Below are 23,859 nucleotides of genomic sequence, written 5' to 3'. Positions count from 1 at the left end.
CCAACTAAAAGTCATCAAAAAAGATAAGGAAGGACACTTTATATTCATCAAAGGAAAAATCCATTTCCATTAGTTTTAATGTTTTTTACAAAATCTTTGAGGATTAAAGTTTGATCCACTAGATTTAATATAGTTAAATGAAAATGAAAATTAAGATGATAGAAAGGAATGCTACTATGACTATGTGACGGAGAGTCTGAGAGTAAGATGTTCTCTTTCTATAATTAGAAACATCTTTAATTGAGAACCTAGAGGTTGTTAGAATACAATGAGTATTTTAGCTTATTAGCTGCAAATCAGAAGTAAAGGCATCTACAGGACAGGACAAGAAGGGTCAAAATAAATTAGGTTGTTAATTGTGTAGTGACAGGGTCTTAGATACTCATTCTTGGAAAACGAAGAATCTGTATTATTTTTCCTTACAAGTGTGATTTTCTTCATGTTTTACTGTTTTATTGTTGTAAAGAGACACCGTGACCATGAAAATTTGTATAAATAAACATGTTTAGTTGGGTCTGTCTAAAAAAAAACAAAGGAAAAATCCACCAAGATGAACTCTCAATCCTAAATATCTATGCCCCAAATACAAGGGCACCTACATACGTAAAAGAAACCTTACTAAAGCTCAAAACACACATTGCACCTCACACAATAATAGTGGGAGATTTCAACACCCCACTCTCGTCAATGGACAGATCATGGAAACAGAAATTAAACAGTGATGTCGACAGACTAAGAGAAGTCATGAGCCAAATGGACTTAACGGATATTTATAGAACATTCTATCCTAAAGAAAAAGGATATACCTTCTTCTCAGCTCCTCATGGTACTTTCTCCAAAATTGACCATATAATTGGTCAAAAAACGGGCCTCAACAGGTACAGAAAGATAGAAATAATCCCATGCGTGCTATCGGACCACCACGGCCTAAAACTGGTCTTCAATAACAATAAGGGAAGAATGCCCACATATATGTGGAAATTGAACAATGCTGTACTCAATGATAACCTGGTCAAGGAAGAAATAAAGAAAGAAATTAAAAACTTTTTAGAATTTAATGAAAATGAAGGTACAACATACCCAAACTTATGGGACACAATGAAAGCTGTGCTAAGAGGAAAACTCATAGCGCTGAGTGCCTGCAGAAAGAAACAGGAAAGAGCATATGTCAGCAGCTTGACAGCACACCTAAAAGCTCTAGAACAAAAAGAAGCAAATATACCCAGGAGGAGTAGAAGGCAGGAAATAATCAAACTCAGAGCTGAAATCAACCAAGTAGAAACAATAAGGACCATAGAAAGAATCAACAGAACCAAAAGTTGGTTCTTTGAGAAAATCAACAAGATAGATAAACCCTTAGCCAGACTAACGAGAGGACACAGAGAGTGCGTCCAAATTAACAAGATCAGAAATGAAAAGGGAGACATAACTACAGATTCAGAGGAAATTCAAAAAATCATCAGATCTTAATATAAAAACCTATATTCAACAAAACTTGAAAATCTACAGGAAATGGACAATTTCCTAGACAGATACCAGGTATCGAAGTTAAATCAGGAACAGATAAACCAGTTAAACAACCCCATAACTCCTAAGGAAATAGAAGCAGTCATTAAAGGTCTCCCAACCAAAAAGAGCCCAGGTCCAGATGGGTTTAGTGCAGAACTCTATCAAACCTTCATAGAAGACCTCATACCAATATTATCCAAACTATTCCACAAAATTGAAACAGATGGAGCCCTACCGAATTCCTTCTATGAAGCCACAATTACTCTTATACCTAAACCACACAAAGACCCAACAAAGAAAGAGAACTTCAGACCAATTTCCCTTATGAATATCGATGCAAAAATACTCAATAAAATTCTGGCAAACCGAATTCAAGAGCACATCAAAACAATCATCCACCATGATCAAGTAGGCTTCATCCCAGGCATGCAGGGATGGTTTAATATACGGAAAACCATCAACGTGATCCATCATATAAAGAAACTGAAAGAACAGAACCACATGATCATTTCATTAGATGCTGAGAAAGCATTTGACAAAATTCAACACCCCTTCATGATAAAAGTCCTGGAAAGAATAGGAATTCAAGGCCCATACCTAAACATAGTAAAAGCCATATACAGCAAACCAGTTGCTAACATTAAACTAAATGGAGAGAAACTTGAAGCAATCCCACTAAAATCAGGGACTAGACAAGGCTGCCCACTCTCTCCCTACTTATTCAATATAGTTCTTGAAGTTCTAGCCAGAGCAATCAGACAACAAAAGGAGATCAAGGGGATACAGATCGGAAAAGAAGAAGTCAAAATATCACTATTTGCAGATGATATGATAGTATATTTAAGTGATCCCAAAAGTTCCACCAGAGAACTACTAAAGCTGATAAACAACTTCAGCAAAGTGGCTGGGTATAAAATTAACTCAAATAAATCAGTAGCCTTCCTCTACACAAAAGAGAAACAAGCCGAGAAAGAAATTAGGGAAACGACACCCTTCATAATAGACCCATATAATATAAAGTACCTCAGTGTGACTTTAACCAAGCAAGTAAAAGATCTGTACAATAAGAACTTCAAGACACTGAGGAAAGAAATTGAAGAAGACCTCAGAAGATGGAAAGATCTCCCATGCTCATGGATTGGCAGGATTAATATAGGAAAAATGGCCATTTTACCAAAAGCAATCTACAGATTCAATGCAATCCCCATCAAAATACCAATCCAATTCGTCAAAGAGTTAGACAGAACAATTTGCAAATTCATCTGGAATAACAAAAAACCCAGGATAGCTAAAACTATCCTCAACAATAAAAGGACTTCAGGGGGAATCACTATCCCTGAACTCAAGCAATATTACAGAGCAATAGTGATAAAAACTGCATGGTATTGGTACAGAGACAGACAGATAGACCAATGGAATAGAATTGAAGACCCAGAAATGAACCCACACACCTATGGTCACTTGATTTTTGACAAAGGAGCCAAAACCATCCAATGGAAAAAAGATAGCATTTTCAGCAAATGGTGCTGGTTCAACTGGAGGGCAACATGTAGAAGAATGCAGATCGATCCATCCTTATCACCCTGTACAAAGCTTAAGTCCAAGTGGATCAAGGACCTCCACATCAAACCAGACACACTCAAAGTAATAGAAGAAAAACTAGGGAAGCATCTGGAACACATGGGCACTGGAAAAAATTTCCTGAACAAAACACCAATGGCTTATGCTCTAAGATCAAGAATCGACAAATGGGATCTCATAAAACTGCAAAGCTTCTGTAAGGCAAAGGACACTGTGGTTAGGACAAATCGGCAACCAACAGATTGGGAAAAGATCTTTACCAATCCTACAACAGATAGAGGCCTTATATCCAAAATATACAAAGAACTCAAGAAGTTAGACCGCAGGGAAACAAATAACCCTATTAAAAATTGGGTTTCAGAGCTAAACAAAGAATTCACAGCTGAGGAATGCCGAATGGCTGAGAAACACCTAAAGAAATGTTCAACATCTTTAGTCATAAGGGAAATGCAAATCAAAACAACCCTGAGATTTCACCTCACACCAGTGAGAATGGCTAAGATCAAAAACTCAGGTGACAGCAGATGCTGGCGAGGATGTGGAGAAAGAGGAACACTCCTCCATTGTTGGTGGGATTGCAGACTCGTAAAACCATTCTGGAAATCAGTCTGGAGGTTTCTCAGAAAATTGGACATTGAACTGCCTGAGGATCCAGCTATACCTCTCTTGGGCATATACTCAAAAGATGCCTCAACATATAAAAGGGACACGTGCTCCACTATGTTCATCGCAGCCTTATTTATAATAGCCAGAAACTGGAAAGAACCCAGATGCCCTTCAACAGAGGAATGGATACAGAAAATGTGGTACATCTACACAATGGAATATTACTCAGCTATCAAAAACGAGTTTATGAAATTCGTAGGCAAATGGTTGGAACTGGAAAATATCATCCTGAGTGAGGTAACCCAATCACAGAAAGACATACATGGTATGCACTCATTGATAAGTGGCTATTAGCCCAAATGCTTGAATTACCCTAGATCCCTAGAACAAACGAAACTCAAGACGGATGATCAAAATGTGAATGCTTCACTCCTTCTTTAAATGAGGAAAAAGAATACCCTTGGCAGGGAAGGGAGAGGCAAAGATTAAAACAGAGACTGAAGGAACACCCATTCAGAGCCTGCCCCACATGTGGCCCATACATATACAGCCACCCAATTAGACAAGATGGATGAAGCAAAGAAGTGCAGACCGACAGGGGCCTGATGTAGATCGCTCCTGAGAGACACAGCCAGAATACAGCAAATACAGAGGCGAATGCCAGCAGCAAACCACTGAACTGAGAATAGGTCCCCCGTTGAAGGAATCAGAGAAAGAACTGGAAGAGCTTGAAGGGGCTCGAGACCCCAAAAGTACAACAATGTCAAGCAACCAGAGCTTCCAGGGACTAAGCCACTACCTAAAGACTATACACGGACTGACCCTGGACTCTGACCCCATAGGTAGCAATGAATATCCTAGTAAGAGCACCAGTGGAAGGGGAAGCCCTGGGTCCTGCTAAGACTGAACCCCCAGTGAACTAGACTATGGGGGGAGGGCGGCAATGGGGGGAGGGTTGGGAGGGGAACACCCATAAGGAAGGGGAGGGGGGAGGGGGATGTTTGCCCGGAAACCGGGAAAGGGAATAACACTTGAAATGTATATAAGAAATACTCAAGTTAATAAAAAAAAAAAGAAGAAAAAAAAAGAAGAACAGTTACTTTGTGCTCATTGTGTAAAAAGCTTAACATGAAATTAATGAAGACATTCATAGAACAATAAATATATCTTACTTTTAACTCCAAATGAAGAAAACACTTTTTATTTTAATATTTATTTAATTTTCAATTGTGTGTGTGTGTGTGTGTGTGTGTGTGTGTGTGTGTGTGTGCGTGTGTTTGTGGGGGCACGTGCACATGAGTGAAGTGTCTGTAGGGGCTAGGAGATGGCCTTGGATCCTCTCTACCTGGAGTCACAGGCAGTTGTGAGTTCCCTGATGTGGGTGCTGTTAACAAAACTCAGGTCCCCTGCAAGACCAACACCTCCACTCAACTGTTGAGCCATCTCTCAAGCTCCAGGAAAACTTTTATTATTGACATTAGATATTAAAATACTGTTTATTGGTCTCATAAATGATTCCAGAAAATATATTATTTCTTTGATATCACTTGAGCTCCTCCAGTATTTATACAATAAATATAATATAATTAGTATAATATGCTCAACATTCAGTCCTAGCAGAATCAGAAAACTTATGATTTTTTTTATGATTGACTCTTAGACATGAAGAATGTCTCATATTTATTGGAATATAGGTATTTGTTTTTCATTTTATTAATTTTAAAGATAATATTTGAAGAAACACCTGGCTATCTCTATTAAGGGAATTTTTTTCTTCTCTGTAATCTAACAGTTTTAATCCTGGGGAACTTTTACTGTATCTATCTACCTAATAGAAAAGGTTGCTATAGGAGCATAGCTGGCTATAAAAGTATTTTATTTGCTTAATCTAATTTCTGTCCTGGAGGCTTACCACTGAATAAGCTCACCCTTTTACTTCTTTCTGAATGCTGACTGGTTCAACTCACCTGTTCTGACTCAAACTACTCTCCAAACTGACTGATTCAATCTGGCTTCTCTCAGTGGAGAACAATTTGGACCGAAGGAAATATCTAACTTCTACAACTTTTCAGAGGCTGATTTTTTTTATATCACATGACCTAGTCTGGGAGAGTGTATGTGACTGAGAAGGGAGGAGCCAAGTTCTGGAAGGACCATAAATTAGAGCTGTAAAACCACAGCACAGGGCAGCTTTTTAATTCTAGGCTCTAGGAGGAGCTCTGCAGGAGGGTGTAGCCCAATCTCTTTAGGTTATGACCTAAAATGACCAATACCAGAAAGGCCAAGGCCCATGATCGAATTCTCTAGTCATCAGACCCAGAACTAGGTTCAAATGCTCACTGGCAAAAAGAGAACATGATATAAAAGATAGAAAAGTGTTTATTTATATTTCTGTGCAAAGCTAGAGAGAAGAAAAATTTTAATTGATTTCTGCCTTGCTCTAAGGATAGAACCTTTCATAGGAAACAAAAGGAACAATAGCCAGGGCAAGGCCACAGATATGGCTCAGCAGGGGAAAGAGCTTGCTGTCTATACCTGACGACCTGAGTTCAGTTCCCCAGAACCCAGATCTGACTCGCAAAGTTGTTCTTTGATCTGTGTTAGTGCACTGTGGCATGTGCATACCCATATTCACACGTGCGTGTGCACCATGCACACACACACACACACACAAATGCATACACTCACCATACACACAACAATAATAATAAGTTAAAAAGTTAAGCCAAATTACCACTCCTGTCATATACCCAAAAGATGCTCCACTATGTTCATAGCAGCCTTATTTATAATAGCCAGAACCTGGAAAGAGGCCAGATGCCCTTTAACAGAGCAATGGATACAGAAAGTGTGGTACATCTACACAAATAAAGTGCTGCTCAGCTATCAAAAACAATGACTTCATTGTTTTTAATTCATAGACAAATGGATGGAACTAGAAAATATCATCCTGAGTGAGGTGACCCAATCACAAAATGCACTCACTGATAAGTGGATATTAGCCCAAAAGCTCAGATTACCCAAGATACAATCCACAGACCACATGAAGCTCAAGAAGAAAGACAAGCAAAGTGCAGATGCTTCAGTCCTTTTTAAAAGGGGGAACAAAAATATTCATAGGAGGAGATATGGAGAGAAAGTTTGGAGCAGAGACTGTAGGAATGGTTATTTAGAGCCTGCCCCACTTGGGGATCCAGCCCATATACATACAGCCACTAAACGCAGACAATATTGCTGATACCAAGAAGTGCATGCTGACAAGAGCCAGATATAACTGTCTCTTGAGAGGCACAGCTAGAGCAAATACAGAGGCGAATGCTTGTAGCCACCCCTTGAACTGAGAACAGGGTCCCTTTTGGAGGCATTTGAGAAAGGATTAAAGGAGCTGAAGGGGTTTGCATCCTCATAAGAACAACAATACCAATCAACCAGAGCTCCCAGGGACTAAACCACCATCCAAAGAGTACACATGGACAGACCCATGGCACCAACTCCATATGTAGCAGAGGATAGCCTTGTTGGGCACCAGAGGGAGAAAAGCCCTTGCTTCTGCCAAGGCCTGACCCCCCAACCCCCAGTGTGTGGGAATGTCAGGGTGGGGAGGTAGGAAGGGATAGGTGGTTGGGTGGGGGAAAAGGGATAACATTTGAAATTTAAATAAAAATTATCCAATAAAAACAGTTAAGCCAAGACCTTTGTCCTAGGAGGTGAGTTTTTATCCCTTCTGAATGCCATTGTAGCAGCCAATCTCCATTTCAGCAGCAATTTTCTAATTTCTATGGCCCATCCTAAATATTTTGGTGTATCACAGATTTAATACAGGGGAATCTGAAGTCCCCAAAGTAACATAAGATGTCTACTGATGCATATTTTTTAGAAGATGAGAGAGTGAGTTGTCTAAGTTTTTCAGTCTTTAACTCAGTAGAACTTTTTCTTCATTTGTAGTAATGTGACGTGAAGATTCAGGGGTTGGCTTCTTCAGTTTGGATAGATGCTCTTCTCATTAGTCCCCAGGTAAAAATGACCCTCTAAATCTTTTAAATACCAGATTCATTATAGTCTTAGTTAAGTAAAATAGTAGTATGTTCCCCCTTTAAGGGTTCTTCTTTTAAAAACTACTTTATTTGCATGCATATGTATGTGTGCATGTGCACGTGCCTCCCTCCCTCTCTCTCCCAGTCAGCCCCCCTCTCTGTGTATGTGTGTGCATGTGCCCCCCCCCCCCGTGTGTGTGTGTGTGTGTGTGTGTGCATGCAATGCTTTAGGAAGCCAGAAGAGGATATAAGACCGTTTGGAGCTGAAGGGACAAGTAGTTGTGAGCCATCCATCACGTGGGCTTGGAGCTAAACTAAACACAGGCTTCACTGGAAACCCAGTAGGCACTGAGGTCCAGGAACCTACAGAGTCCTGCAACTGAGCATTCTCACTTGTTCACATCTCCTCTGGCTGGAAAAGAGAGAGCAGCCACGGGACTCTGTTATCTGATCCCCACTGGCCTCATCCTGTCATGTTTCAGCATTTTACCCAGAAAGCCTCAGTGTAGTCTGATTCTGTCTCTTCTGTGTCTCTTGAATATCTTGTCCCTTCTTTCCAGTTACATAAGACTAAGCATATGAATAACATCTCATTCCTTTGAATGGTAACTGTGGTGGAGAAAAGGAAGCCTCTAACTCCCATCAGAAAAACTTCCATACAAGTATTGGAGAGACTCTGTTATGTAACCATCCTAGGAAGGGTTTACTGCTCATAGCCTATTGCTTTTGAACTAATTCTAGGGAAGGCCATTGGTGGAGGTGCAGCCTCAGTTGCAGTTGACAGCCCAGGAATGAAGGGGTCACGTAGAGAAAGTGAGGCTTTGCGCCATGAAGAGAGCCTAGGAGAGGCTCTTGGTGAAGCCTAGTTGTTGCAGAAGATCCCAGTGTGTTAGAGATGCCAGCACCATGGGACGACTACCAAGAACAGCAGCAGCCGTGGAGTGCAGTCGACCAGAACCTAGAGTGCTTCAGAGGGCAGAACTGGAGAAGTGATCCAAGCTCTTTGGAGGAGCCTAGAAAATGCTGTGTGGATCCCAGACATTGGAATAAAAAGATGGAAAGTTGAAGCTTACCAGACACCCCAAAATGTTAGAAATGTCAGAGATGTGGGATACCTGCCAAGAAAAGCAGCTAACAGGGAATGGAACCAGCCCAAGAGAGTGAAGTTTGTTGATGCTGAAAGCCAGACCTGCTAACAGCAGTCAACAAGGATGAGAGGATTGGAGATCTCAAGAGCACTTGGACATCAGACATGGAGTCGTGGAGTTTGAAATTTGCCCAGCTGGTTTTCTGTCATGCTTTGGTTTCATACTTTTCGCCTGATAGGTGATTACAGGTAAGAGACTGCACCAATTTCAAAAGAGACTGTGAACTTTGGACTTTTAGTATTTTTGAGACTGCTCTAGAAAACGGGGATATTAGAAGTTGGGTTAAATGTATTTTGTCTTATGCTGTGTTTAGGCTCACACCCCTCCTAGAGTCATGTGTTGGAACAAACCTATGGGGGCCCGGGAGTAGAATGTGGTGGTTTGCATATGCTTGGCCCAGGTTACAGCACTCTTAGGAGGTGTGGCTTTGTTGGCGGAAGTGTGTCATTTTGGGCATGGGCTTTAAGCCCCTTGTCCTAGCTGCCCAGAATCCGATCTTCTTTTAGTGACCTTCTGATGAAAATGTAGAACTCTCAGCTCGCACAGACCCATGTCTGTTGGATGTTACCATGTCTCTGCTTTGATGATGATGGACTGAATCTCTGAATGTGTAAGGCAGTCTCAATTAAATGTTGTCCTTCTAAGAGTCGCCTTTGTCATGGTTCTGTTTATTGCAGTAAAACCCTAAGACAGTTCCCTATTAAAATAAAATAAAATAACAAGCCAAAGTGACATCTAAATATATCCAGGGCTGTCCCAACCCCTTTGTGCTTCATTTTCTGGTCTACACTTCTACCTGCAATCCTGGATCTGCACCCGTTTCTTGGACCACAGCTCTGTCATTACCCCAGGAGGCCTACTGATACCTGGGACCAGGTGAGATCCCCACATCCAATTCACCTGCCTCTTCAGTCCCCCAGCAATCCTAGAAGCCTTGGTGTTAGCCTTGTCCCCTCTATATTCCAACTTTCAGTCCAGAGACCTGCAGAATATCGGCTCTGCTTGCATCCCTGGAAGCCTGGTACCACCCAGGGTAACCAGCTCTATTGCAATCAGAAATTCCCGATGTCACCAGGGACTGCCAGCTTAACTGCAGTCCTAGAGGCCTGCAGCCAACAGGGACTAGCAGGCCTGTGAACACCAGGGACAGCCAGATGGCTAAAGGCCAATGTAAGTCACAATCAACAAAAGCCAGGGAGATGTTTCCTAACCATAACCCAGATAACCTACTACCCCAAGCCATGGATGTCCTAACACACAATAAGCATGAGAAAATGACCTAAAGTCTAATCTTATAAACATGATAGAGGCCTTTAAAAAGGGAGTGATAAAACCCAGAAAGGCAGGAAAATGCAATCAAATAGGTAGAGTCTCTTAAAGGAAATAAAGAAATATAAAGAAATACAGAAAATACAATCAAATGAGTGAAGAAAAGAAACAAAATTGGTAAGTCTTGAAAATGAAAGTAGAAATGATAAAGAAAACACAAACTGAGTCAATCGTAGAGTAGGAAAATCTAGGAAAGAGAACAGGAATTAAACATGTAAGCATCACCAAGAGAATACAAGAAATGGGAGAGAGATATGTTAGAAGAAATTGATACACCTGCCAAAGAAAATGCCAAATCTAAACACCAAGCATCTAGGGAATGTGTGACACCATGAAAAGACCTAATGTAAGAGTAATTTGAATAGAAGGAATAGATTCCCAGCTCAAAGGTCCAGAAAATATCTTCAACAAAATCACAGAAAATTTCCCTAACTTAATGAAAGAGATGGTTATTAACATACAAGAGTCTTACAGAACACCAGATAGATTGTACCACAAAAGAAAATCCTCTCTCTCTCTCTCTCTCTCTCTCTCTCTCTCTCTCTCTCTCAATCAAAACGCTAAATGTACAGAACAAAGAAAGACAATTAAAAGCTGGAATGGTGAAAGGCCAAGCAACATTTAAAGGTAGACTGAGTAGAATTGCACTTCCTTTCTTAACAGAGACTCTAAAAGTCAGAGCATCCTGGGCAGATGTCTTGCATACCCTAAGAGACCACAGATGTTAGCTTAGACTACTATATGTAGCAAAACTATACATTCACCATTGATGGAGAAAATAAGATATGCATGACAAATTCATGTGCAAACAATATCTTTCCACTAACCCAGCCCTACAGAGGATACTAGAAGGAAAAGTCTAACACACAGAGGGTGACTGTATCCAAGACAACACAAGAAAGGAATGATTTCTTTCTTTCTTTCTTTCTTTCTTTCTTTCTTTCTTTCTTTCTTTCTTTCTTTCTTTCTTACACAGACACAGACACAGACTCTCTCTCTCTCTCTCTCTCTCTCTCTCTCTCTCTCTCTCTCTCTCTCTTTCTCTCTCACCATAAAAAAGTGAATGCCATTGTTGTCCAGCAATGGGACAGATTAGGATGGGAGTGGAAGTAATCTAGTGTTTGAATCCATGGATAGATTTTCATGAGAAGCGGGCTCAAAGGAGCTCTGTGTAGGTGGAATGGTCACGTTCAAGAAACAAAAGCAAATGCTGGTGAGGGTGGACACTAATCTTGGCTGCTGTGACAATTAAGATGGCCAGAACTAAAGAAACCGAGAACAGAGCTGGAGCCCAAAGGATTCCAAGTCAGCATCTCAATGCTTACTGCAGCACTTTTCACCATGGACAAACTGTGGAACCAACCTTAGTGTCCACCATCAGAGCAACGGACAGGAGGAATGTGGTTGACACACATGAGAGTCTGTCAGTCATAAAGAAACATGAATGTTTCCAAGGAAATGAATAAAATCAGAAATAATCATATTAGTGAATTAAACCATACTCAGAAAGAGAAATATTGTATATTTTTATTGTGTGAAGCTCCCAGATTGTATTTATTTATTTTTCTTTTTTTTGGAGCTTGGGACTGAACCCAGGGCCTTGTGCTTGAACCCAGGGCCTTGAGCTTGGTAGGCAAGCACTCTACCACTGAGCTAAATTCCGCAACCCAGCTCACAGATTTTAAAGAGATACATAAACTTATGTACATACATGTAAATTTGTTCAAGGAAATATGAGGGCTCACTGATAGGAGAGGTGAGAAAGGGCAGAGAAGGGAATATGGAGGGGGATTTGCTCAAAGCACAGCATATACTTGGGTGAAAATGTCCTTGTATAACACAATAGCACGCATTATGAGTACATACAGTGAGGCTTCCTTACTAATTATTATTTTGAGATTGAGTCCTATTGTGGCCTGGAACCTGTTATACGGATCAGGCAGGCCTTGAACTTAACAGAGATTCATCTGCCTCATCTGAAGACAGAGTGTAAGAGGAAGTGATACTGATGAACTAACAGGAACCAGAAATTGACAAAAGAGGCTCCACATGAAGACCTCTGCTGTACAACCAGAAAGGGAGGCGAGGAAGAAAAGGGGTTGTCAAGATGGCCCACCTTCTGTAAATCACTGCATAGAAGACACGCTGATTCATGTGTGCTTCCTGCTTTGGCTCAGGACTGGGTCTGCAGGGCATCCCAGAGCACTTGGTATCTCTCCCCAGGACTTGGCCTTTAACATTCAGCAGCCAGAGGCAGGCAAATCGGGAGTTCAAGTTCAAAACAACAACAAACCAAAACCAGAAATAGACAATAACAAAGAGAAAGGAAAAAGAAGAAAAAATGCCCCAAAGTGCAGAAGTCGTGATACTGAAATTTTTATGTTAAAAACAACTTGTAAAGTAGTCATTAAGTTAAGCTACAGAAGTTTTCCACGATTACTCTGCTGGGTTTGCTCATTCCCATGGTAAGAACAAACGTGTCCATGAAACTGAGAGGAATGCCGAAGAAACACAGGACTTCTTTTGACGAGGCTCCTCAGGCTCCCTGAGGTCCAGTCACAGGATAGAAATGTTAAGGTAGAACAGAAGAAACTGAACAAGAGTTTGAAATTCTTAGTGGCTTTAGGTATCCACTGGGCATCCCGCGACATAACCTTTGTGTTGAAGGCGCTACTGTATACCTTTCTCCTTTGTAGCACCAGCAAGGTCCAATCCAACCAAGGTATCCTTACTCCTTAGGGCAGAACAACGGGCCAGGCACTTCCTCAGGCTGCCCTTGACCTCGCTGTTCCGAAGACTGTAGATGAGGGGGTTCAGCATGGGCGTAACGATAGAACAGAATGCTGACACCACTTTATCATGGTTCGCAGACCTGGCGGATGCGGGCCTCATGTAGCTGAATGCAGCGGCTCCATAAAAGAGGCCAACCACTGTCAAATGCGAGCAGCAGGTGGCAAAGGTCTTCTTGCGGGCTTCTGTGGACCGCATTCGGAGGACGGCGGTCAAGATGAGACCATAGGACACCAGGATGAGGGAGAAGGAGATCAGAAGCATCAACACACAGCAAATGTACATGACAAACTCAAATGCTGATGTGTTTCCACAAGCCATGCGCAATAACACAGGGGCCTCACAGAAGAAGTGATCTATTTCATGCCGGCTGCAAAACTGGAAGCTCATCGTGGCGGCAGCCTGCATGGCTCCATCAGCTGCTCCCAGGAGCCAAGACCCCAAGGTTAGTCTCAGACATAACTGCCAGCTCATGAGAACTGGATAGCGCAATGGGTGGCATATAGCCACATAGCGGTCATAGGACATGGCTGCTAAGAGGAAGCACTCTCCACCTCCCAGAGTGAGGAAGAAGATCTGGAAGCCACAGCCAGCGGCAGAGATGGAATTCTTGCCCGTTAAATAACCAGCTGCCATTTGGGGCACTATGGTGGAGACCAGCATCATGTCCATGAGGGAGAGTTGGCTCAGGAGAAAGTACATGGGTGTGTGAAGCCGGTGGTCCTGGTGAATCAGGAGAAGTAGGAGGGCATTGCCTACCACAGAGTTAAAGGCCACAGTCAGAACCAGCACAAAGAGGAACAGGTGGGCTCTTGTGTGGTCAAAGAGTCCTAAGAGAATGAAGCCTGCTGTGGGATTCCCCTTGTCCATGATTACAGCAGTTAGTGACACTGAGAAAGAAGGGACAGAGGAGTCTCATCACCTGTGATGCTGTGTGATGTACACATGCCCAGATGGTTGCCTCTGAGAAACGCTGAAACGCACTTCAAATCCTTCACCCATGTTTGCAAAATGTCTCATGGCCAAAAACTAACATTAGTTTTCCTCCTTTGCAAGATTTCCCTGACAAACATCTCACCAGGTCAGTGAGTGAACTGGTATGACAAATCAAAGTTATGTATGAGTTGCAAGTGACACGTGACTTTCCATTGCCTGATATGTACATTAATGGTTGAGACCAGTTTGTCATTTATATTCTCTTGTACATTATATTCCGCATAATCAAATCTTAGGTGCTTAATTAAATTAAGTAATATTTTAAAATATAACTTAGGGATTTGCTCATGTTGGCGACACATTTATAATATATCCAAATTTTTGTTTATTGAGTCAAGGTTTCCTGTGTCCCAGGCTGGCCTCAAGTTTCCCATGTAATAGAAAATGACCTAGGAACATCTTCTGAGCTCGCTGGCTCTTCCTCCTGATAGCTGAGGTAGCAGGGATCTATAACATGGAGACCACGTATAGCATATCTGGTTCATGCAATGCTGGGATCGAACACAGTGCTTTGTGGACGGCATGCTAAAACTCTACCCAAACCACATTCTTGATCCTGCCAAAGTTTCTTGAAAACAGTAAATTTAAATAATTCCCTCTAACACTGAATATCAAAGGTCTTGCCAAACCAAAGGATGCTGGCTCTTAGATCCAGACTGAAAAAACAGAATCTGTGGACAGAGGCTAAACTCACCCTGGGTGGGAGCTCCCTAGGTTATGTTTACAGAAGCTGACACTTCAAAAAGCAATACCTCTCTTGGGTGTTTCATCAGAGTGGAGCTGAAATGCTAAACTAACATTTTAAGAATCTGTTCCAAAATATTTTTTCCATATCAGACCACCCCTTCCTCTTCTCAATTCTCAAAAACTCACCATTTAGTGCATATCTCAGAGACCTGCGTTTTTGCCTAACTTCGGAGGAAAAAAATGAATTCTGTTTCTGAGACTTTGTATCTTTACTTTCATTTAAGTCTTTGACTTGCTGGTGCCCTGGTTGTTTGAGTTTATTGAATCAAAATGTCCACAGCTACAAAGATGTGGATAGGAATTCATTCTTAAGGATGATGTCTAGTTCAGAGGTCTAGAGGCAGTCTGTGACCACCCAGTACTCCCTGTGTCTCTACTTAGGTCAAATCACTCCTATGGTTGAAACAATGTCATCATGAGTCTTTCAGTCCGGGACTGAGTCCCTGAGTGTTTTAGTTTGTTTAAAAGTGAAATATTTGGAAAACAATTTTACTTTTTGAAAGTTAATTTTAAAGTATCTTCTCTCTGCTCAGCCCATGGGTTTCCTGATTTCTGTGCTTTTCCTACACTTTCAGTCCAGAAAGGATTTGGGACCACGGCCATGGCACTCACAGTACATCACACACTGAAGAGTTAGATTCTCCCTCCCCCACTCATCTTTTTTTTTCTCACAGTTCCAACCTCTCTTTACTGAAGATAAGAGAGACTTTAAGGTTGGGTTGTCTAGCCACGGGAGAGCCCCTTGCAACTTTGTTAAACTACTTTCTGCATCCCCACAACTATTTTGTGTCCATAGTCACTATGGTGTCAGCAGACACCTTCTCCACTAGATTCTGTCTTCTAACTTTAATGCTTCCTAATGAGAAGTCAGCCTCACTGAGCCTCACTCCCCATTTCCCCCACCCCCGCCCCGCAGCTGCTGACAGCCACCATTCCCTTCAGTCCTATGTGACCCAGTCATGTCACATGTGACCCTGGGAAGCTAGGATGGACTCTGGAATCACTGTGACAGTGACTTCACTGTTGGTGTCCAGTGCAGCGGCTTTTCCCTCCCCTTGCTGATAGCTGTGCACTGATTTAATGAGATGCTCGACAACAGATGTTGCAGCTTGCGTTTTGATAAAGATACAAGATACCACACAAAACAGCAATGATGGATATTTGTCTAGAACATGCAAGAGAGGTGTGTGTATGTCCTCAGGGAATGGGTTCCACAGCTGCCCCAATTCTCTGTTTAAAAAAAAACCATATTTTTCTCTTTTGTTCTGTTTATACAATGCTGAGAACTGAATACAAGGACTCATACATGCTTGGCACACCCTCTACCACTGATCTATATACCCAGTCCTAGAAAATATAGATTGTAAAATTCCAACTTACATTTAAAAACCTGATTTTTTTCAGAAGAAATAGGTGATTTTTTAGAAGAAATAGGTGATTGTGTGCACTTTTTAAACATGAAGTAAATGATTAAAAGGAACAGCTATTATGGCTCTAATTGTGTGGCCATTTTGTTATTATTAAAATTATTACCTATATCTCTATACAAATGAGACAGGTTACTACTAATTAAAAAGTTTATAAGCCTCCACAGAGTAGACTTTTGGGATAAACTCCTAAAACACCTGATCATGAAACGAATCATGGTTGAAATTGTTCCTGAAGCGTTTGCTTGTTTGGGTAAGGTGTTAAAGGCATCCCTGAGACCCCAGCTTGACTAGTGCAGGGAATGGGAAATGTCTCACCCGAGAACCAAGGGCTTCCTTCTACTCTCTGCTCCGTGTCCACGGAATTAGATCTCTCCTTCCTGGGTTCCCACAGTTCCTAGAATGCTGTGAGCACTGTGGTGTCTTTACCTAGAACTCTACTTCTCTCTTTTGCATTTGGAGTCATGGGAAGGGATAGTTGCCTGCCTTTTCTTCTAACAAAAGCCTCTTGAGAAACCACTGGCAAGTCAGGATACATAATTTCCTCCTCATATTTCCCCCAAATTAATTGTTAATATGTATTTTTTAAAGTCCAAATTTCTGGACACTAAAATGAAAATTGATGTGCATGCATGAGAAAAATTAGTTAAGTTACAGAAAGTTTTATAGTGATAAAATTTATGTTTTTTAACAAATAATTCATCTAATATTACCACTCACTTGCACACATTTTAATTCATCAGGTACCAAGATGTGTAAATTGGAGTCTTCTATTATGAAATGTACAGAATGTTAGCATTAGATTCTGTGTAGCCAAGGGCTCCTTGTTTTCCTCTGGCCCCCTCCTCCTGAGTCTGGAATTTTTTTCCCTAGAGTTAAATTTCACAAACAAATAATCAGATATGAAGAGGTTGTCATGACCTACCTATGTGCGTCTAAACTGCTGCCCAGCAGGCTGGATCTATATCCTCAGTGATGCCTCTGGATCTCCCCACCTGGAGAGAAGGTCTGTTCTATCCTGTTCTTCCACCTGCCTTATATCAGTGCCTGGACTGAAGTGTCATGAGAATGGGCCAAATGCCAGCCTGGGCTTCGAACACAATCCTATCAATGCCCAAGAGATGTCAGGGTGACAGTTCCATTGCCAGAAGTGTTTACTGTACCGAGAAATTTTTTAAAATTCCCAGGAGACTGTGAACTTTCTATACAACCCATAATGCTGTGAATCATGGGAATGACAGAGCCATTCTAGAGGAAGAAATGTAAATAAATGTCCTGGAAAGGGGATTGTGATTTCAGGTGTATGGACCATGAAGTCACAGGATTCTGGTGTCCTGTCATTCTAGTATTTCCTGCACACACGTCAGCAGACAGGAAGGTTAAAGTGTCTGCCATGATTGTGAAACAGCAGTGGAAATAAAAGGAAACTGGTGGAGGGAGTGAGCTGTACAGTTCGTTTGGTTTTTTATTATTTATTATTTGGGGGCTTTTGTTTTTGTTCTTGGGCTCAATTTGATACAATTGAGGTTGGATGGTCATATGCATGTGCGCTCCTCTCTTGCATCTGCAAGAAACTGTTTTACTTTGATTTTGTATTTGCATGTTTGTGTCTGATGATGATGATGATGATGATGATGATGATGATGATGATACAGCAGGGACAGCATCTCCAGCCTGTATTCACATTGATGACACTTTGCAGGTTGAATGTATCATGAAAGTATTTCATGATGTTTGGCCATTTGCTTTGAATGTTTCTGATACTGGGAATCCTGGTACTTGGATCCATGCCTTGAAACTTGGTAATTATCTACTGTCATATAGAAACTCCAAATTCAACAAATGGAAATAGATAATTGGAAACAAAACAAAAAGAAAGTTTTTAATAATGAATTACATGTGAGGGACATGGACCAGATTAAAAAAAATATAAGATAATATGGTAAACAGCAATTCACATTCAATTTTATTTAAAGGAAAGTACAGGTTTTAACATTATTATTTATTTACCTATTTATATTTAACTGGGCATTATGTAGCTCAGGTTGCCCTCAATCTAGCTTAGTAGCACAGGTTGGACTTGAACTCCTGATCCTTCTACCTCCGTCTGCCAATTGCTGGGACTCTAGGTACTTACACACAGTGGATTTATATCTTTAAAATCCAGGAAGAAAGAGTAGCAAGACCATCTATCCTGAAGATGGACTGTATCTTTCAAAAAGCACATCCAAGAGGCCCAGGCCACCCATCTTGAACAATGGAGGGATAGATACTGTGCTGGTGCACTCCTCACTCAGAGGGCTCTCCTGGGATTTCTGTAGTATACAGAGATGGGGTAGACATTTGGGAAGTTGACTGGAAGACCTCTCAGAATCACCACCTAAAGCAGAATTATGAGGAACTGAGTAAAGGTGGGGGGATGAAGAGTGATGCCCCAAGCTAAAGCCTCTAAGCTCCTGAGAAAGTTGTGGCCTAGGCCACACCCTTCTGCTTTAAGGTCACTGTGTGGACACTGGCTGTGGTTTGCTCCCAGATATGGACCATGTGATTTTGATCTTAGCATGCTTTCCCTACAAGAAAAAAAATAACCTCTCAAGGTACTCAGCTAAGAACTGCCAGATTCCAACATGCTGGGCAGCTGCCAACAGTTCTCTTGAGATCCAGGTATGTGGCTGGCCCAGTGTTTCTTTGTTTTGTTAAATGCTATAAGTCCCCTGGTAGAAAAACCGGTACACAGCAAACATATATAAGAATTGTGAAGCCTCCCTTGTGGTCCCACCCTCAAGGACACTTGTCTGTCTGTCATACGGCAAGCTCTGTGTCTGGAAATGGACTCAGGTGATGGATTGTGGCATTTGTTTCCCTTCCTATCCTTAGTCTTTGTGGTGTCCATGAATCCACGTGTACTTGGTGTCTCCCTACATTCTGTGAGGCCATAGTCAAAGACCATGTCCAGTGTACGAAATAAACAATGGCGTTGTTCAGTGTTGTGTGATGGGGAAATCAAACCCAAGGGTCCTAGACCTGTCAGGGCCTGCTTCTCTGTCATCAAATGGTAGAATGTGGAAGGACAAGGAATGGCAAGAGGTGGCTGGCAGTCAAAGTCCTTGGAACGGACTCAGCCTTTGAGACTGGTGCTACAGTGATTTCGGAGTGATTGAAATGTAGCAAATCCCAGGACCAAATTACCTTTATCAGTCTTTAGTCTTCATCTGAATGGGGCACAACATGCTGGTGACTGCCGGGCAAACCCTTTGTGATATGCAGAACATTAGCTTCCCACAGCCAAAGGGCCAAGGATTCTGAGAGATAGCATGTGAGCCTGTACCTGCCGTGCCGGCCTCACTCTAGCCTGCCCACTTGCTGCTTCCCCTAAATGGGTTTGAAGAGTGTCTTAATCTCTGTATTTTCTTTATTCTATTATTATGAAAAAAAAGCCCTCCTGAGGCTGGTACCAGATTGGAACATGGAATTTGGGGTCACCTAACCCTGAAAGGGCCACAGTCACTCATGTTTGGCTCCAGAATGAATTATCTGTTATTCCTTCTGAGTTTAGTTGATTTTGGATGGTGCCTTTTGTTTGTTAGTTGTTTTTTTTTTTTAATATGGAAAGAGTCAATCTCACTATTGTTTAACTTTATTATTTGAGACAGGGTCTTACTTTATTCAGGCTGCCTTCAAACCTACAGTTCTCCTGCGTCAGCTTCCCAAGTGCTGAGATCACAGGGGCTCGTCATCATGTTGAGCTATCTCAGACTGTTATCTCGGCATGAATGCCATCCTGTCAGGAGAATGGAGCTCGTCGTAGGCCTAGTCACTTCTTCAAATACTCTAAAATGGAAATTTGGAAATATTATTAAACCAGTCTTAGTTTTTGATTAGTGGTATTTTTTGCTTAAAATGTTAAATATAGCTATTTTAGAGGTATAATTTATTTGCTCATCTCCTTTAAAAATTTTCTAAGTTCTAAACAGCCTCAGATTATTCCTCTTGCAACATATTGACATAAGGTTTATGCAATTACATTTTATGTTTAATAAATCTTATTGACCACACATTTCATTTACAAGGTACTTCATAATAAATTCAGCCCTATTTTATAGAATTATTATTAATTTTTCCTCTTCCACTTGACGTTGTCCATCATGTAACAAAAACTGAGTCACCTGATTAAAATCTAGCTAACGAGACCTGTGTCACTGGCTCCCATCTCTAAGATGTTATTTTAAAAGACACACAATGGCTAACACAGGGGGCATGAACAGGGCAAATTGTTTTTTGTAAAACTTAGAATATAAAATGACAAAGGAGCGTCAAAAAAGTTAATACAACACAAAAGAATGTTCAATGAGGAAAAAGTGTTCAATGGGCCAGAGAAGCTGAGTCTGTGAGTGAGGCGTGCCTAACTTGAGTGGAGGTGGTTTGCGGAACTTCTCTTTGCTCGTTTATCACACTTTCTTTTGCAGCCACTTTCTCAAGGCCCCCTTGACCTCCTTGTTTCTCACACTGTATATGAGAGGGTTCAGCACTGGTGTGAAGATGGTGTAGAAGGCAGACACCACTTTGTCGCTCTTGCCTGGCTGGTGGGACTTGGGTCTTATGTAGATGAAGATGATGGCCCCGTAGAACAATCCCACCACAGCCAGGTGTGAAGAGCAGGTGGCGAAGGCTTTCTTCCGGGCTGCAGAAGATCGCATGCGGAGCACTGCTACCAGGATGAGAGAGTAGGAAGCCAGGACCAGGGACAGTGGGATCAGGAGCATCAGGATGCAGCAGATGTACATGAAGAACTCAAAGGCTTTGGTGTCTGCGCAGGCGAGGCGCACCAGAGAAGGAGCCTCACAGAAGAAGTGGTTGATTGTCCGAGATTGGCAGAAGGGGAAACTCAGGATGGTGCCCGCCTGCATCAGCCCATCGGCAGCTCCCAGGAGCCAGGACCCCACCGTCAGGTAAGCACACAGCTTGGGGCTCATGAGGACATGGTAGCGCAGGGGATAACATATGGCTACGTAGCGGTCATAGGACATGGCTGCCAGGAGGAAGCACTCCCCCCCTGCCAAGGTGAGGAAGAGGAAGATCTGGGAGCCACAGCCCGCAGGGGAGATGGATCTCGTGTTCATCAAATAGTTGGCTGACATTTTGGGAACGATGGTGGAGGCTAGCATCATGTCCATGAAGGAGAGCTGGCTGAGAAGGAAGTACATGGGCGTGTGCAGCCTGGGTTCCCTGCAGATGAGAAGGATCATGAGGGTGTTGCCCATCAGGGAGGTAGTGAAGATTACTAACACAGAAGAAAGCAGGAACAAGTGGGCATAGGTGTGGCTGAAGAGCCCGAGAAGAATGAAGTCCACCTCCGTGCTGTTACTGGGAGTCTTCATAGCTCTGTCCAAACCTGAAACACAGAAGGTGCTTGCTTTTCTTTTTATTTTTCTTTTTGTGAGATAGGCTATTCTGGAACTACGTCTGTAAACCAGGCTGGCCTTGACCTCACAGTGATCTACCTGCCTCTGCCTCCCCAGTGTGATTAAAGACATGTGCCACCACATCTGGTCTGAGAATGATTTTTTTTAAAGTGACTTGAAACCAAATGATGGGATATTTCAATTTAGTAGGACGATTAAATTGTTTTTACCACCTAATGTACATGTTATGGATCAGCAAGCAGGAGCACACTTTTGAGTTTGTTTCTCAGATCCCACATAAATAGTTAGGTGTAGTTCCCATGTGTTTGTTTCCTTATCTCTGTGAAAGGCAGAGACAGAAGAATTACTAGGGCTCCCTGCTGCCAGTCAACCCCCGACTCCCAGATACAAGGGCCTGGTTCAGGAAGAGACACTGCCTCAAATAAATAAGACAGAGACTGATAGAGGAGGACATCAGTACCTACCTCTGGCCTACCAGTGTATCCATACAACAGAGGCACACACACAAACAATTCCTCCTACCTCTGGCCTGCCAATGAATCCATACCACACATATGCACACACACAAACAATTCCACTGTCTATTTGCCATCACCACTCACTGTCTACCTTTGTTGCCCCATAGTAGAATTTGCAATACAATTAAATATAACATGTAGAATAAACAGTCTAGTGCCTCAGAATGTGTTTACCCCTGTGCTTATCTTAACCGTGGCATAAAGAAGCATTACTGTGTGATCTCAAATTCCTTCAGTTTGGTACTTCTCAGTCGAAAGAACCCAACGTTCTCGCAAAGTTGTGAATATGACTATGACCTGAGTCATGACCTTTGCACTTTATTGCATGTAAGTTCAATGTTGTTCCATATAAAAGCAAGGAAAAACTCCTGTCGTAATGGAGACCCATGTGGCTGACTTTCTCTACTCCACATGTGAGGTGCTGCTGTCCTATATATGCAATGAGCACAGATCTTCCACATCACAGTACAATGTCTCACAGCATCTTAATTTCTTTCTGGATGAGAAAAGCCATTCCTCTTCACACTGATTACTGACCTACCTTTATCTAGTGCACTCTCAAAAGTGATACTAAATTTCATCAAAGATTCCTGTAGAAAACTGACAATTTCATGAAGATACAGTTGTAGGGAGCATAAATTGTGTTACAGACTTTCACACTTACAGCACTCAGGAGCCAGAGGCAGGAGGATCTCTGTGAGTTTGAGGCCAGCCTGGTCTACAGAGTGAGTTCCAAGACAGCCAGGGCTATACACTGGGATGCTATTATGAAAAAAGAAAGAAAACCTTGTTCTTCTGTTTTCTATTTAAAATGTTTCTTATACATTTTGTGACAATGTGTAGTAGTTTATCGTAGTTATCCATTTGTGTGCATCTTCAACCCATTTCATACATTTCAAGTTAATGTATTACATTGTTTTAAACCTGTTACATTGTTATATGTGCTTAGAATTCTTGCATGGTACTGGTTCTCAGATGTTGGATTGTGTTTCACTGGTGCAGTACTAGAAGGCTAGTAGTTATTAATACATGAATGGAGTCTATGATCACTGTAAAATTGATATTACTGTGTTGTTGCATTGCAAATACAGTGTTGCAGAAATGAAACCTCCTTATAGACACACACATACACACACACTCCGAGACACAGACCCACACTCAGACACATAGACAGGGACACACCCATACACACATACATATGCACATAGAGACACAGACACATACACATCACACACACAAACACACACACACACGAGATAGATAGATAGATAGATAGATAGATAGATAGAAAGAGAGAGAGAGAGAACTATTACAAAAACAGTTTAAATAAAAGCATTTTTCCAGGGCCAGCAGTGCAGCTCTCTGGTCGAATGTCTGCCTTCCATGGGTAAAACCTTGAGTTTGGTTCCCACGACCACAGAAAACCATTACAATGATCCGAGAGTAGATGTTTCATACTCGAAAATTTTAAATAAGAAATGTATCTAGTTCAGAACTAGCTTGTAATTGACTTCCCTTTGTTCTAATAAAATAAAAATGGTTTCAGTGTCTCTGGGCCTCTGATGTCATTTCCTTTCATGGATTCTTTCTGACTCTAGTGCAATCCTACATGACCGTAGCTAACACAGTCATGCTGACCTTTGAGAATGGATAATTAGTATTTATGAAAGTTTCCCCAACACCTTTGCTAAAGTATGGCCGTCCAAAAGTCAACACGATGTTTATACATCACGCAATGGTTACTCCTGCTT

General features: G+C 41.7%; 2 protein-coding genes across 2 annotated transcripts; both read right to left on the bottom strand.

The window, feature by feature from the left end:
* Positions 1–12,877: 12,877 nt before the first annotated feature.
* Positions 12,878–13,867, bottom strand: Or2t44b (olfactory receptor family 2 subfamily T member 44B). The gene has a single exon (NM_001000773.1). It carries the CDS (start codon positions 13,865–13,867, stop codon positions 12,878–12,880), a length of 990 nt encoding a protein of 329 aa, NP_001000773.1.
* A 6,748-nt stretch (positions 13,868–20,615) lies between these two features.
* On the bottom strand, positions 20,616–21,545 carry Olr1451 (olfactory receptor 1451). The gene has a single exon (NM_001000957.1). The coding sequence runs from the start codon at positions 21,543–21,545 to the stop codon at positions 20,616–20,618; it is 930 nt and encodes a 309-aa protein (NP_001000957.1).
* Positions 21,546–23,859: the final 2,314 nt, after the last annotated feature.

The sequence above is a fragment of the Rattus norvegicus genome, chromosome 10 (genome assembly GCF_036323735.1).
Source record: "Rattus norvegicus strain BN/NHsdMcwi chromosome 10, GRCr8, whole genome shotgun sequence".
In the NCBI taxonomy this organism is placed as follows: Eukaryota; Metazoa; Chordata; class Mammalia; order Rodentia; family Muridae; genus Rattus; species Rattus norvegicus.
Note: the sequence above shows the minus strand (reverse complement) of the source record. Positions and strands in the feature narration are given on the sequence as shown.